This window comes from Carassius gibelio, chromosome A12 (genome assembly GCF_023724105.1).
Source record: "Carassius gibelio isolate Cgi1373 ecotype wild population from Czech Republic chromosome A12, carGib1.2-hapl.c, whole genome shotgun sequence".
Classification (NCBI taxonomy): domain Eukaryota; kingdom Metazoa; phylum Chordata; class Actinopteri; order Cypriniformes; family Cyprinidae; genus Carassius; species Carassius gibelio.
In genome coordinates, this window is record NC_068382.1 from 24144813 (window position 1) to 24162530 (window position 17718).

The 17718-nt window shown below is 35.7% G+C and overlaps 1 protein-coding gene across 11 annotated transcripts in view; it reads right to left on the minus strand.

Moving 5' to 3' along the window:
• The window catches only part of LOC128025517 (uncharacterized), a 118770-nt gene that overhangs the window by 29783 nt on the left and 71269 nt on the right, over positions 1–17718 (minus strand). For 2 of the 11 annotated variants that reach the window (XM_052611958.1, XM_052611962.1), the window contains exon 2: positions 5590–5675. The exons of 2 other annotated variants lie outside the window; for them this stretch is intronic. In XM_052611958.1, the coding sequence (XP_052467918.1) occupies positions 5590–5665 (76 nt within the window). In that variant the 5' untranslated portion in view covers positions 5666–5675. Of the gene's footprint in view, positions 1–5589; positions 5676–7342; positions 7490–13779; positions 13866–14479; positions 14669–14891; positions 15076–17718 lie in introns of those variants that run through there. 7 more of the 11 variants (XM_052611961.1, XM_052611950.1, XM_052611963.1 and 4 more) reach the window with 7 other exon arrangements.

Here is a 17718-nt window from a genome sequence, read left to right on the forward strand (position 1 = left end):
TCAAGTATTTTAACATATGCAAACTGATCCATGATCCCTGGTATGCGATAAATAGGCCCAACACCATAGTAGGAGAAACATGCCCATATCATGATGCTTGCACCTCCATGCTTCACTGTCTTCACTGTGTACTGTGGCTTGAATTCAGAGTTTGGGGGTCGTCTCACAAACTGCCTGTGGCCCTTGGACCCAAAAAGAACAATTTTACTCTCATCAGTCCACAAAATGTTCCTCCATTTCTCTTTAGGCCAGTTGATGTGTTCTTTGGCAAATTGTAACCTCTTCTGCACATGCCTTTTTTTTAACAGAGGGACTTTGCGGGGGATTCTTGAAAATAGATTAGCTTCACACAGACGTCTTCTAACTGTCACAGTACTTACAGGTAACTCCAGACTGTCTTTGATCATCCTGGAGGTGATCATTGGCTGAGCCTTTGCCATTCTGGTTATTCTTCTATCCATTTTGATGGTTGTCTTCCGTTTTCTTCCACGTCTCTCTGGTTTTGCTCTCCATTTTAAGGCATTGGAGATCATTTTAGCTGAACAGCCTATCATTTTTTGCACCTCTTTATAGGTTTTCCCCTCTCTAATCAACTTTTTAATCAAAGTACGCTGTTCTTCTGAACAATGTCTTGAACGACCCATTTTCCTCAGCTTTCAAATGCATGTTCAACAAGTGTTGGCTTCATCCTTAAATAGGGGCCACCTGATTCACACCTGTTTCTTCACAAAATTGATGACCTCAGTGATTGAATGCCACACTGCTATTTTTTTGAACACACCCCTTTCAACTAATTCAACTAATTGCCCAATTGCACAGCCTTAAGAGCATGCATATCATGAATGCTGGGTCTCATTTGTTTTCTGAGAATCTACTGAACCTACTGGTAACTTGTTTGCCACGTGGCAATAAAAAAATATACGAAAAACCTTGATTATTCTGGTTAGTCACATTGTACTGCTATTATTTTGAACAATACTGTATATATATATATAATTCTGCATTTCATTCCATAGGACAAAAACAGAGTGTACTCTCAGGAACAGTCAAATGTTATTTGAAAGAGTTTCTAGTGATATAATTACAAGTATAATATGATGATAAATGATTACAAATATAATTTGGCAGATACTCTAATTATGCCTTGGCAGTATATATTAACATATGCATTTTTCTCCTTTGGAACAAGGATGACCAACAAACTATTTTGTACAAAGTACAGTGATGGGAACATGAAGATGTATTTGTCACAAACTATATTGCAGCATGAAATATACTATCCAACTCCCTTAGTAAAGACAAGTTTGCATGCATATAAACCACATCACCATAGTCCAACACAGAAAGGAAACAACTTTGGATAATTCTTTCTTTTAGGTCTGAGCTTTTTTTAGGAGATTTTCAATATGAATATTAAAACACAAAAATTCATCAGATTAGATTAGATTAGGTTCAATTTTATTGTCACTGCACATGTAAGGTACAAGGCAATAAAATGCAGTTAGCATCTAATCAGAAGTGCAATAATCAGTAAGTACAGAATATATACAAGGTCTACAATATGTACAATAACTATACAGATAAGTATTATGGACATAATTTACAGATTTTAAATACTATCAGAATTATATACAGATAGGTATGAACATACTATACAGATGGATTATGTAAAAGTGTATGTACACTATAGGCAGAAACTATGAACATATGAACATCATTTACACTAGTGCATGGGCAGTAAAGTGCATAGAAAATATTTCAGTGTGCAAATGGATTACTCAGTGTTTCTTGATGAACAGGCAGAAGTGCAAGTAATAACAAGTTTACAGATTTTTTGCTTGATCTAAATAAAAAGGTAAATCAGATGTAGTGATGAGGAGGAGTGATGAGTCTATGTGTGTGGGGGTGTTGGGGAGTGTCAGATGGCAAAGTTCAGCAAGGAGACAGCTGTAAAGATAAAGAGGAGTCCTTGAGAATGCTGTGAGCTCGATGTAGACAGCGTTTTCTCTGGATGTCCTCCATAGCAGGCAGTGGTGTCCCTGTGACGCATTGGGTGGTTTTTACCACCCTCTGAAAGGCCTTGCGGTCAGCCACTGAGCAGTTCCCATACCAGACTGTGATGCAACTGGTCAGGATGCTCTCGATCACACAGCGGTAAAAGTTCACCACTATGGCTGAAGACAGCTGGTTCTTCTTCAATGTCCTGAGGAAGAAGAGGCGCTGGTGAACCTTTTTGACCTGGTTGGAGGTCTTTGTGGTCCAGGACAGGTCCTCCAAGATGGTGGTTGCCAGGAACTTGAACCTGGAGACACGTTCAACAACCATACCAGTAATGTGGATAGGTTCATGCATGCTTCTTTTTCTTCTTTGTCTTAGCCCACTGTAATACTGCAATGTGGCCAGGTGCTGTACCTCCTCCCTGTAAGCAGTCTCATCATTGTCACTGATGAGGCCAATCACTGTGGTGTCATCTGCAAACTTAATGATGGAGTTGGATCCATGCACAGGCTTGCAGTCGTGGGTGTAGAGGGAGTAGAGGAACGGGCTCAGCACACAGCCCTGTGGTACGCCGGTGTTGAGTGTGATGGTGGCTGAGCAGGTGTGGTCTGACAGAGCATGCTGAGGTCTGTTGGTCAGAAAGTCCATAATCCAGTTGGAGAGGGAGGTGTTAATGTCCAGGCCTCCAAGTTTTTTGGTCAGCTTGGAGGGAATGACGGTGTTAAATGCTGAAATGAAGTCAACAAACAACATCCTAACATACTTGTTGGCATCAAGCCATAAACCCAAATATTTATAATTATTTACTCTTTCAATACAGTTCCCCTCCAAGGATAAAACAGGTGTAACCATTATTTTGGTACAACTATGAGTAAAGACCATATATTTAGTTTTTTTTTTTTAGCATTTAAAACCAATTGCAGAGACCAAAAGGAATCTTGTAACAGCTCTATGGAGGATTCTTGTCGTCTCGTCTGACGGCTGTTGATGGAAAGAGAGATTTTCTTGACTCTGAATGCTCGACACATGAAAGCTGTTTGTTTTCATCAGCTGTAGGATCTTCTTGTTCTCTTTCAAGGAACAGATGTTATTTCTCAGACAGTTCCTCCTGTATCTCAAACATTAGACAGTGGTGTTAGCTACAGCTTTGAGTGCATGAACTGATCAAATATAAACCTTGAATACAATGTAAGTTGCTTTGAATAAAGCGTCTTCCTCGGATCATCTTCACATCATGTTGTACTCACAAAACCATCAGTATTTTGGGTGACCCCACACACCCCTCTCATAAACTCTTCACCCTTCTGTCATCTGGCAGGAAGTACAGAAACATTCAGGCCCTCATCATCAGACTGTGTGACAGCTTCTTGATTTTCTTCTGGTTCATTCAGTATTCACACATCCACTTTATGTAGTCTGTGTAAAATGTGTACAGTTTTATTTTAATTTTATTAAGTGCTTATTTTCTTTAGTGCTTACTTTAGTTCTTATTTAACATTTATTAAGCTTATTTAATATAATTGAATTACAGGTTCGTTAGTTTTTTTTGTTTATATGTTTTTTTTTTTTTTTTTTTTTTTTTTTTTTGGTAGTCCTGTGTCCCATGTTTTGTTTCACTGTATTTCAGAAAACTAATCTCAAGGTTGATTTAAACTCTACAGGTTTACACTACAATCATTAAACCTCCAAATCTGTTTTATTAAAAACCAAACCCTTATAACCCCAAATATCTAAAGATTTCCTGCAGAATAAGATAATAATTTGTCTTACACAAATAAATTATGCATACACACAGATCAGCTCTTTGTACTCTTCACCCATTTACTAGTTTATCAGCTAGAACTTATCCATAAACAGAAGATACAGATATTCAGCTTTAGAGAGTATCACAAGTCTTTATTCATGTCAATGTCCCTATTTTAAAAAAAAAAAATGATACTGTACAAAACCACACCGTTCACACTATTATACAATGTATAAAAATGGCATTCATGTTAGACATTTCTTGAAAACCAGAAAAAAGACAGTTTTGCTGTGTTTCCTCTTAAAGTTCAAAAAGGTTTGAGTTTATTAAAGTCATATTCACTGATCAAACTGATCAATAATATGCTGTTATTTCACAGAAATCAATATAAAACAGAAACAAGAGTTTTAAAACCTACAGCCAGAGTTATATGTCCAGTAGTCTGAAATATAAGATAGTGTAGAGTTTAGTGGAGTTCAAATAAAGCTTGTGTGTTTCGTGAGCATCACATGAAAAGTCAAACAACACTCAGTGCTATAATATCACATCTTCTGGACGATTGTTGTCCTCATCATGTCTGACTCTCAAAAACATCCAGTTCTGACGTCTACAAAGTTTGGTGAAGTTTGGTTTTGGTTTGCAAATGTTCGCCATGGTGATGAAGTTGATGATGATGATGAGACCAACCATAACCACAGTGATGACAGTTCCCTTGAATCCTGCTGCTGTCTCTGGTGGAGGGGATCCTGATGGGTTTAATGGTGCATGTTCTGAGGAAAATGAAGAAATAATCAATAGTTATATTAAATATATAATAACTTTCTTACCAAAAGTTTTACTATTATTTTCAGGTTTAATGGTCTTTGTTAACAGGTTTTAATCTACTGTTAGTAGATTGAACATAAATGTACATTTGCAAAGATTTACTAAATTTTACGTAAAAATATTACAGTATGCAGTACCTGCTTTAAGAGTGAAGATTACTGCTTTTCCTGTTCCACAATTTGTTTGCACAAAGAATCTGAATTGTTCTGTCATCACTATAGGTGGAGTGTAGCGGCATGTGAAACTGTTTCTCTGTTCACAGGAGTTCACAGAAACATATTGACGACAGATTGAAGAGTCATTAAAGGTCTCAGGGTATTGAAACTTATACATTTTAATGCAGCATCCAGTGTTCTTCAGAGAGACGCTGCAGCTGAGATTCACTTCTTTCCTCACAAATCCAGTCACATTCTGACAGCTTACACTGATATCTGGAAAATAACAATGAATATCACATAATAGAGAATGGAAACCACAAAAAAAGATATTACTTTTTGACATCTCATGAAAATTTAATCTGCCTATGACAGTCATACAACAAATATACAGTATTTCATTAGAGAACCAATTCATTAATAAAACCACTGCATTATGTATTTTGTATGTAAGATTTAGAGTTTTATCTAGCCATGGGAAAGTCAGATATATTATAAATGATAACTACAGTATAAATAGAAAATTTACTAAAAGCAGAATAATACAGCGATCTCTGCATGCAGCCTCGTCCTGACTGTTTCTTTTAATCATGTGCAGCAGATATAATCAGAGCAACACAAGATCCTGTAGTCAGGACTGAAAATGTGAATTTGCACTGGGTATTTTAACAGCCACATGATTTGTTTATCTATGAATCAGATTTGACCATGTTTTCATCATCTTAGATTTAGTATTTCCTATAAATTAAATTACAAATTAAATTTATGCATTTAGCAGAGGCTTTTATCCAAAGCGACTTACAGTGCATCCAGGCTAACTTTTTTTACAGAATTCTCACACTTTCTATGGAAAGTTTAATCTCTTACCTTCATCATAAGCTTGACAGACAGCAGTAAAGGTCCAAACCAGAATGAACAGCTGCACAACATTTACAGCATTCATGATTGTGATTCTGCAGAAGAAATAATGACAGAAATGTACACAAGAACTGAAACATTTTGACAGTCATACATAATTTCTTGAAGATACAATACGACACTGTCATTATTCTTCACGTCCGCTAGAGGGCACTAACCTTTAGAAACGTAGGGGAGAGCGGGGGCCAAACTACAGTTTTTCAGAAAAACATAATTTTAAAAGATAATGTTGTAGACGGAGATATATTTCTGCTGTGGCCAGTAACTCAAAAGTGTGGTCTATCAATACCAGGTGGTATTTTGTAGAAATGTAGAAAGACTTCAGTATAATTTCACTTTGAACACAATATTTTTTTCTGTTACTCTTATTTATCTTAAGTATACCTGATTGTGATCTTGTTAATATGTAACTGCAAACATATTTTGTCCTTTATCTTTGCAAAAAAATTATTAAATTACATTTACATATTTTCATTTTAAATTTAAGTTTCATCAGATGTCTCAAAACCTGACTGTATTTTTTTATTGTGAATTTCAGTGTATTTTTATAAAACATTTTTTTCCAACAGAATGTACAATATAAAAATTTAATTACATTAGCATAATAAAAAAAAAAACTCTAAACATAATGTAACAGTAGGCCTATTTATGTTTCCATCCAGTTGTTTTTATGCATAAATTGAAAATGTGCATTAAAACATCTGGAAACACTGCAAATTCACAGGTGGAGGTGTAAAGGCTAAGATATGACTAAAACCTAAATATAAATGCGATGAGAGTGATGGTTCTCTATGTCCAGAAATGCCCTCTCAAAAACATCTGGATAAAATCAGACCTCTGTCTGTCTTTCTGACCCTCACTCAGACATATTATTTTGGTATAATATGACATACACATTTGTAAGAAATGATGCAAGACACAGAAATTTACAATATAGCATGCAGCAGAACAAAATAAATACTTTTTGTCACTGTAGCGGGACAAAAGCAACAATTGTTACTTTCGTCCAGACAGGAACTCCTGACATTTAAACTCGATTTAATTTTATACTGAAAAAATCTGAAATGCAAATTTTAGGATGTGTTAAAGCACTAAATAACCTATTGATCATCGTCCCACGTTACATTCGACCCCGCTCTCCCCTAAGGCTATAGGCTGATTAATTTATACTTCGAAGAAACACTTTCATCGTCCAATGCATATTTACATAATGTAAAGTCTATTTTATATAATAACAAGACTTAATGTAATAATTACACAGTTAAAATATCTAGCCTATATATATTTATATATACTTCATGTCAGAGCTTTACTTCTTCAGTTTACCACACTTAAATAATTTGATTGGTTTCACCCAACATAATAAATCATGCTTTAATTTGGAATCGATGAAGGAACACGTGAGAGCAAAATACAATCGCGACACCACAAGATTTATTACAGTAAAGCACTGAGAGCTCATACTAATGAAACAGGTGCGTTCATTAAAAATATATCCGTCAGAGCTAAGACAGAAATTAAACACCATGATTTATTTTCTTATTATTGTTTTTCTGTTGCATTATCTTCACTGGCAGAACGCAAAAACAAATAATTCCAATGAAAACACTGCAACAACAATCAGACAAAAAAAAAAAAAATCTATATTCATATGCATTTGAAATATGAAATATCAGCAAAATTTGTAATAAGCTAGACTTACTTGAGGATTTGCCCGTAGTTGGTTATGGATTATTGAAGGAGATTATTTCCCATCCAGAGAGAGTTATTTCTCACCCGAGCTCTGTGTGTGTTCAGTCTGAGTTCAGACTCTCTGACTCTCTCTGCTGCTCAACACGAGACTAAATACTGAACCTATAAACTTTCACTTTCGACACGACGCTCACGCAATGCTCCTCAAACAGGCTCGGTCTGGAAATAACGGAGAAACGGGAGAACTCCGAATCACAACCTTGGCTCATTGCCCTGTTCTTTTCTTTTTTCTCGACTTCGCTGAGTATTAAACTGCCAGCACACTACCCATCACTCAAAACACTGTATGATAAAGGACATCATGATGCATTATCATTATAAATGTTATAATTTAGCAGATAAATAAATCATGAGAAATAAAGAGAATGAAACAAGGGTGATTCTATACAAATAATACAAATTATCTAAACTTAACAGTGTTTGTGAAAACTCTATAAAAACTGTATTACCCTATGAAGTGAATATACACAAATACCCAATAAAGATACAGTTACTTTAATAGACAAAAGCAGTGAGTGCTTCTCTAATTTTCTTTTGATGTTTAATGAACATTATTAGCATAAGAAATGCATAAGGATATATTTTAAATAAAAATTAATATTCATCAGTAGTTGTTTTCTGTGCAATTATAGCCACCTGACTGTGTGAATGTCCATGAATATAAACGGTCAGAGCAGCGGTGAAAGTGAAATCTATATATATATACTTTTTCGGTCAAGTGTGTTCGCATAGAGGTTTTCAGGAGCTGGTGTGAATAAATATAGACTTAGACTCAAAGAGACAGGATAGTCTGCGCATGATCTGATATTTTATTCGGACCCAGAAGACGAGATGAACATCACGGAGCGCTAAACACTCGTGCAGTGTGTGTTTCTTCAGACTCGACGACAGAGGGCGCGCTCACGCAGAAATCCATACCAGGAAACTCCTAATATGGACAACAGCGTCCAGCTATACTTTGTGAAAACAGTTGTTAAACAGTTGATAAAAAAAAGAGTTTGTAGTGTATATAAACAAATCATTATTTAGCAGTTATAGAATTCTAAGCCAATTAAAAGCCTGAAGTTAGAGAAAAATTTAAGTTGCCTATACACTACCAATCAAAAGTTTTTGAACAATAAGCTTATTAATGTTTTTTAAAGAAGTCTCTTCTGTTCACCAAGCCTGATTATTTGATCCAAAGCAATAACTGATTTCTATTTGAATATATTTCAAAATGTAATTTATTGAGATTTCAAAGCTGAATTTTTAGCATCATTACTCCATTCACATGCACGAACCTCCAGAAATAGTTCTGATATTCTGATTTGCTGCTCAAAAAAACAATCAATAACAACAACAACAACAACAACAAAACACTTATTATGATAATGTTGAAAACAGCAGAGTAGATTTTTTTTCAGGTTTCTTTTTATGAATATTTTCTTTTTAATGATATGTTGCAAAAGCTTTTGCGAAATGTTCTGACCGCCCACTCCTGCCCACAGCACAGGAAAAACCACCTGCTCCTGTGAGATTTGCTTTGGGTCCCACAGGAGGCCAAACCCAATGCATCCCTCTATTTCCAACCTTATATTTGATCTCATCGTCCAGCTGTGATAACCTGTTCCTGAGCCTGGATCCTTTAGACATGGATACTGTCAATCAGTGCAGCAGACACAGACTCCAACTCTTGATTGTTTGGGTGAGCTTTGACTGAAAAAATATTGCTCTTGGTACAGTGAGCAGTGTTCCATCTTCTTTAAAATTCCCATTCCCTTTGGGAACTTGGAAATCGGGAAAGGAGATAGCCACTGATAATTTGATAATCATGCTCTCTCACAGACACAAAGGGGAAACTCTGGTTTGAGCTATGAGATGGAGAGGACATACTGGCAGTGTCTAAAGGGGAAATCAAGGTCTCTGGTTCTGAGTCTTCAGGTATTTTTGGAGTATCTTCAGTTCTCTTTCTGGTGGAAGCTCTGTAATATTGGTCAAGTTACAGAGTTCATTTTCAAACTCAGGATCCTCAAACTGAATCAGAAAATCATCCTTGATTTCAAGCCTTTCTTGAAGAATTGTTTTCTAATGTTCAACCGAACTGAGATTCTCCAATGTTATCTCACGACCAGTTCGTACGTATTTTACGAGGTGGCTTATTCGTACGAATTTGTACGACCTCACTCGTACGATGTTATATGATTTGTCTAAACCCCAGTGACGGTAAGGTTTAGGGGCGGGGTTAGGTGTAGGTCATCTGTACAAATTCATACGAATAAGCCACCTTGTAAAATATGTATGAATTGCCATGAGATCGAGTTGGATTTTCCCAAAATATCCAGCCTGCTGATATTATCGGGTCCAACACACACATAGCCTGTAAAACTAAATTCTGACTAAGAATAAATCAAGTACATTAAGTATATGGGAAAGCTTAATATGTGGTAACATGTAAAATGATTAAATAGGGTAGTTCTATAATAATTACTATATATAATATTTACTAAGCCTTGCCAAGTCTGATTAGACCAGTATCATTGCATTCAAAAATGAGAAAAAAAACTTTTAACTTTAAAATAACTTTTCATTTTCCACCAGTATTAGTGCACAATGGAAGTACAGAATGGTCAAATTTTAAATGGGAAAAATATTGAAACTCTTTGGTAATTTTTGAAAGAGGTGCTACTGGTTTAATCAGATTCAATTGTCTATGCTAAGGTATGCTAAAAGTGCTATCGCCAGACTCTGAGATGTATATGAATGGATTAAAAAACTGTTAAACTCATCTTTTTAACTCTGGGGGAGATGGAGAATGAACTCATTTCCAAAAAAAAAAAAAAAAAAAAGTGGAGTGTTCAAGGGCAACTTTTATGCTAAATCACAGGTTACACATTTTACAATGTTTACAAGATTTAACACAAAATAATTACTTAATTTGATAAATTATTACTTAGTTAAGTTGGTCTAGGAGGGTCTTAATTTCATCTTCATAGTCTCCACCATGTGATCGGAACAACATAATCATCTTAAATGCTAATTCATCCAAAGAAGACAAAAAGGTGCTCTTCAGGTTGGTTTGTGTTATTCTGTAAAACTCGGCACAGACCTTAACACACACACAAACAATGAACAGTGAGAATTAAGACTACCAAATTAATTAATCTGTCTCACTTTTGCTGTTTTGTGGCACGGCTGGATGAACAATAATCTATTTTTTTTTTTGCATTTAAGTTAGCCAGTTCAACCAACAGTCAGTCCTCAGTTGGCTTATAAATCATGTAGCAGTATGAAGGATCCTCAAATGCAAACTGTGTGTGTTGCTTCAAGAGAGCAACCATATTTGTGTGGTTGTCACGTGATGACACTGCATTTTGGCAAATTTTACTGTAGCCTATGCAATGTCATTCTTTGTCCCTTTTCTCGTATTAAAAAGTAAACAAATAACTTGTGCTCAGTGCTAGCTGTTAGCCATTCTGGTAGTTGCAATCTTTGAATTGGCTTAGTTTGGGTGCAGTTTATCCTTTCTTAGTTATTCCACTTTTGTCGGCAAAAGAGCACCTTAAAAAATGCTTTTTTTTTTTTTTTAGTAGATAACCAACAAGATCTGCTGTAGGCAGATATTCCAGTTCAACCTCTACAATTTTTCAACCTCAATTTTTTTTTTTTACACAATTAAATTTTTATAGGGCCAGCAGAGAAGGCCCTGCTGTCCCTCCACCTCCTTCACCTCCACCCTGAGGCCATGGGGTCAAACAGTCAATGACCCGGATGTGTGGGATCTGCAGTAATGTTCCTGGCCTTCTTCTTCAGGAGGCGTTCTGAATAGACCAAGTCCAGATGTGGAAATAGACACCCAATAGTCTTCTGTGCAACCATAACCACCCGAGCCAAGTCCTTCCTCCCTGTGCTGTGCAGCTGGCACACCACACAGTCACACAGTATCATATAATGCTTCCTGAGGAAGAAAAATCGTTCAGCTTTCCTAACCAGATGGGAGGTGTTCATGGTCCAAGTGAGGTCGGCTGAAATGTGGATTCACAGGAACTTGAGTTCTTCCACGTGCTCAACTTCTACACCCTTCATGGAGCGTGTGGAAAACTAATTTTAATATTCCCTTTAACAACATAATTTTATTATCAGCACTTCATCTCCTTCTGCTATTCACTGGCTTTGCTCAGTCAACTTCATGTTCATGTTCAGCTTCATGTCAACTTGAACAAGGCACTGAACCCCGACTGCTCCCCGGGTGCTGCAGCATAAATGACTGCTCACTGCTCTGGGTGTGTGTTCATGGTTTGTGTGTGTGCACTTTGGATGGGATAAAAGCAGAGCACAAATTCTGAGTATGGGTCACCAAACTTGGCTGAATGTCACGTCACTTTCACTTCTTGGCTCATTAAACATGGTTAATAGAGTGTTGGCTATTTTGGGTACCAGACTTGATGTTAACAATTTTTGGGCATCAGACAATTTTCTGACAAGAGGAATGTTCTAACAGATCCGTGGCGCCAGTGCAGTGCATGAAGTAAATTGCCCTGAAAATAACATAAAGGTTAACCATTTAAAAAGGTGGTTTGATATTATTCACACAGTGTAGAGACATGGGAAGCTTCATTAATTGACAAATGAAAGATTTTTAGTTGATTGTATTATTAGGCTAAATTAGGCTTTCTTCTTCCAAATTCAAAACTTAATATCAATATACTGCTGTATTATTTAAATACAATCATTAACTTCACATGGGAAATTTGTCATGTTTTATTATAGAAGAAAACAAGAGAGGCTGTGCAAACATGGTCCATGCAGAATATTTTACAACTGAACCACATATGATAGACTACGAGCAAAGTGAAAGAATAAATAAACTTCAAAGAAAACTTGACTATTGATTCCTTCACTTTCAGTTTATAGCATTATATCAGTTTTATCTTCATTTAGAATAACAAACAAGCAGCAATCCCGCACCAAGATTCATCAAACGACACTCAGTCAACAATAAGATGATGCATATTCACTTCAGAACAAGACACAATAATATAATTCCACGTGATCTGTATATGATATTCATACAGTTTAAAGACAGCTGATTTCAGCAGGACCTGCTTTCTGTGCAGAAAAAGAACTGTAAATACACTGATCAAACTTAATTATATTAAGAAATGAATATAAAACAGAAACAGAGTTTTACAATCTGAGTTATAGTTGAGTAGTTAATATTTTAACAGATAGTAGAGAAGTTTGCTGGAGCTCAAATAACGCTTGTGTCTTTTAGGAGCACTGTTTGATAAGTTAAACAAATTAATTTGGTACAGCTATTATATCATATTTTCTTTTTCTTTTTCTGGACGATTGTCATCGTCTTCTTCATATCTGACACTCAGAGTCCTGTTCTGGTTGGTGTATTTTTGTGTCAGTCTGTAAATGATTGGCATTATGATGATGATACAACTGCTTATAACAGCAGCGATGACGGCGATCTTAAATCCACGACCTTCTGGTTTCTTCTGTTCATCTGTTTCTGATATGTCCCAGACAGGTTCTTCTGGAGAGGGGAGTTTAAAATGTTTTTATGACATGGTTTAAATCATAAACTCAACTTCAGCCTATCAGAAAATCTGTTGATGACTTCTTGACAGAATGTTCAGAGATCAGTTTCCTTTTTAAGAGCTTCACTATAATCACGTGACTACAGAGCATTTTTCTTAAGCAATCAATAATTATTATAGAATATAATACCTTTCTGTCCAAGAGCTTCAGTGTCAGTTTCACGTACCACGGGTTCTGTTAACAAATTTTAAACCAATGTTAGTAGACTAAAAATAAATGTAGTGCTTCAAACACTTATAACAGTATCTTATACCACACCTGATATGTCCACAGTGAATTTTGTTGTTTTCAATCCACACGATGTTTGCACAAAGAATCTGAATTGTTCTTTCATCGCTGTAGTTGGAGTGTAGCGGCATGTGAAACTGTTTCTCTGTTCACAGGAGCTCACATGTAAATCTTGGCAGATTGAAGAGTCTTTATAGATCTCAGGGTATTGAAACTTATACTTTATAATGCAGCATCCAGTGATCTTCAGAGAGATGCTGCAGCTGAGAGTCACTTCTTTCCTCACAGATCCAGTCACATTCTGACAGCTTACACTGACATCTGAAAAATAACAATGTATATCATCATATAATATAGCAATTGAAGAATAATAAAATATCTATCTTTTTAAACAAGAAATAAAATATTCAGATCTACTACAAAAAAAATATTGTGTATTATTATTTTACATTCTGAATATCTATTAAGTGGCCTACATTTGACTAAATGTTTTTCCTCATTATCTCACATTTAGTCCATTGCCATTCATTGCCATTCTCACACACACTTTAAAAAGAAAGTTTATTCTCTTACCATCATCAGAACCTTGACAGACAGCAGAGAAGCTCAAAACCACAAGGAACAGCTCCACAACATTCACAGCATTCATTGTTCTGATTCTGCAACAGAAAGAATTACAGATATTTACCTTAAAAATTAAACATAACCGAGGGAAGAACTAGAACTTACAGAGCAGATAAAGAGGAAAAATTACTCAAAGCTCAGCAGAAAAGTGTTTTACTTGGATTCAATCGGTTCTTTTAGGAATATTTTATCCGAAATCGAAAATGCTGACATCATTTGAAGATATTCTTCATTCTTAAATGTCTCATATTGTGTATCTTGTGCTTTAAGATGTGTTGATGAGACTAATGGGTGAAAAAAAAATATAGCTATGAAACCCAAAATATTCTTACAGTAAAAAGCCCCGAGGCACGCAGTGAAACACAGCTGTGTATCTGAATCTCCAGCTGCGACAGAAATCAAACGACAAATCTTTCCACTGCATTAATTCTCTTTAACGACTGACTGCAAATACGAATTCTGTGGATAACACTTGCAACATCTACCAGTCAAAATGTGGACAAAAAACGTTTATATATTCACACTCTTTTTAAAATATCGGCAGATTGCGTAACAACACGCACGCACTGATGGTTTTCCAGCAGCCGGTTATGGATTAGTAGCTAAATATAAACGGAATTATTTCCTGATCAGAGAGAGTTATTCTCACCTTCGCTTTTTCCTTTTTCTGTCTTCAGCATCTGAATGCATTCCTTTCTGACTGCTGTTTACACCATAGACAGTAAAAGAAAGGTTTACACGAGCCTAAACACTGAATCTTCTACTAAACTTTCACTTTCAACATGGCTCTCAAACAAGTCTCTGTTGCTGTGTTGTTAACAACATTTCTGACCAGTAGTTGGTGCTGTTTCTTACATGCAAATTTCCTCTCCATGATGACGATAACTTACAAATGCTGTTTTAAAGTCAAATATGCAACCGATCAGATTTGTTTTGGCACACTCGGTAAATATGATTAAAGGCGGCTTTTATATTTTTTGTTTCATTTATTAATAAAAAAAAAACAAGAATTATTTACTCAGGGTCAGAAAACCTAAATAAATGTATCAAAGAGCACCTACATTAAAAAAGAAATCCTCTGCTCTCATTCAGAAACAACTTCCAGCTTATTCAGCTTCCAGACATTACAGGAACTTCTATTGAGAAATGCTTTTTTGGTTTAATGAAACTTATGTGTTCAATGTTGCTGTGAGCCTATTTTCCTGCAGGAGTAGCTGGACATATTGTCCCGATGACATCATGAATTCTTTGCCAACAGTTTCCCATTCTACGGAAACAGAATGCGGTCAAGCCATCTGCGCTTCAAGCTCATTGCGCGTCGGCGGTGCGTGGCACATTAACGTGTGACCGCTACAGTCTTCTTTCTTTAATAAATCCTCCTTCGGTTGTCATATTTATTCATATTCATAAGAATGATGGAATTCATTCACGTTTTAAGTGTTATACGTGCATATATTATCATTCAATCTGTACCTGCTATTGTATGGATACTGACTCTAAGCTTTTGAATAATATACTGTAGGCTATAATGTTTCAAATGCTTTTTATTTCAAATAAATCCTGATCTTTGGATCCTTCTATTCATCAAAGAATACTGAAAAATGTACTCATCTGTTTTAAATATTGATAATCAGCAAATCAGCATATTAGAATGATTTGATCTCTGACTGATGTGACACTGAAGACTGAAGTAGGCTAATGATGCTGAAAATTCACATTTGATCACAGGAATAAATTACAATATAGAATATATTTAAGTAACAAACAGTTTTTTTAAATAGTAAAAATATTTCACAATATTACCTACTGCCTTTGCTGTACTTTGGATCAAATAAATACAGGGTTGGGGAGCGAAAGAGACTTCTTTAAAAACATTAAAAATCTTACTGTTCAAAAACTGGTTGGATAGATTACAGAAATTTTATATTGTAATGTTTTATATATATATATATATATATATATATATATATATATATATATATATATATATATATATAATTATTTATTCAATTCTCTCTATATAATTTCTGTCTCCCTCACTTCTGAAAAGATGCCTACACCCCATCATTGGTTGTTACTTGGTTAAATGTGTCAAGAACTTTTAATAGCCTAACTGGATTTAAGGCCTCCTCATCAATGTTATTTATTAAAACATGCCATGTCATGTTACAGATTTTTTTTTTTTTTTGCACAAAGAGGTAAATTTTGTCTGATCTGATAACTTTAAAGCAATATAAAATAGGTAGTGTAAGAATGTGGCATAAACAACTTAAAAATAATTCTAGTTATAGGCTACATTCACAATGCGCTACAAAATGAATGCTCCTCCTATATAATGATCGCTTCATCCAAACTTCATCCTCATCGGCTTTTCCCACATTTTCAAAGCTGCTTTATCCGGAAAAAGCTTGCTCTGCGGTAAGTGATTCAGGCCAAAAACCCAGGCAGGAGAAAAAGAGTAGCTGAATCTGTAAAGTGCTTGCTAGGGACTCACAGCATCTAACCTAATGTGTGTGTGCGCCATGAGTGTTGAATAAAATGTAAATTCTCTCCCCCACAATTTTTGGGCCAAATTAAGTCAAGTGTTTTCACAGGTTTCCATGGACCAAATAAATGCCAGGGCCATTTTTTTGTCCCCGTCCAGCTCTGCCCTGGCTACTATGCTGGAGTAATGCTTAAAGAATTAACCAGGTTTTCCACAGGATATTGTAGGCATGCTAATTGAAACTACCTTTTTAGTGCCTCTCATTATGAGTCTATGGTGAAATGCTGTAATCATCTGTCCACTAAAATGTTGGAAATTATGCAAACATAGAGAAAGAAAATAAAATAAAAAAATAAAAAGCTGGTGACTGCTATGTGTCAAATGCTCCTAAAACTGACATTTATGTACGTGCAGAGATGGAGTGGACTGCATTCATTCACAGAGCCATGGAAGTGGAAAAACTCTGGATAATGAGCTGTTTGTGTGAGGAAAATGCATACTTCACTTTGAATCAAGCAGTGCAAACTCAGTCAACTGATTAACGTGGCAGTAATTAACATTCTGGACTTTGTTTACAACACACTGAGAGAAGCATACAAAGCCCTCCCCATCCTCCACCTCGGTGCCTCAGGCCACATCACTCTTATGATAATGCCTGCACTCAGACCAAACCATTTCAGAAACTGATTCAAGTGTGGCCAGAAGGGTCATCAGAGGCTCTTCAAGTTTTGACATCACTGAGTGGAATATATTGAAGCAGGCTGCGACACACAATAACACCACAGACCTCCAAGCTTGTGTGTGTTTACGGTACCATTTAGAAGAGGGACCTACAATTATGCGCTATATATCTCAGCTCTCTTCTGCACGTACTAGTAACAAAAATGATATCTGGTGTCTGAATAATTGTTGGTTTGACTATGCATTAATTCTTGTTAAAACTACAAAGTAATTCAGTAGAGAGCAGGGAGTGATTTTCTTTCTTTTATTTTCTCGGATTAACATTACAGCAGCTAGTAGCTAAATTAGGTGCGGTCACTTTAAGAGACGATGACTGCATCCATTATAATACACATCCGAACTGTTTACTTTCACTTAAGACAACGATAGTTTTTTCGAACATACTTTCCAAGACGGGTATTTTGACATATTTTTTATGTATTTGTCGTACAAAAAAAAAAAGTGTTCAAGTGTTGTGCAGATACTTTAAGCTTTAATACATTGTCTTGCTTCTTATTTATTAAATACGGGCAATTAGTTGATAAAACATTGTTCAAAATGAACATACAATTTATACAAATCGAAAATCTTTAAAAAGAGTTTTCTATGAATCAAAACTTAATGAAGTCATCAAAATCATGTTTTACCAAAAACTGCGACGTTGCTCCCCATGCAGTCTTCTT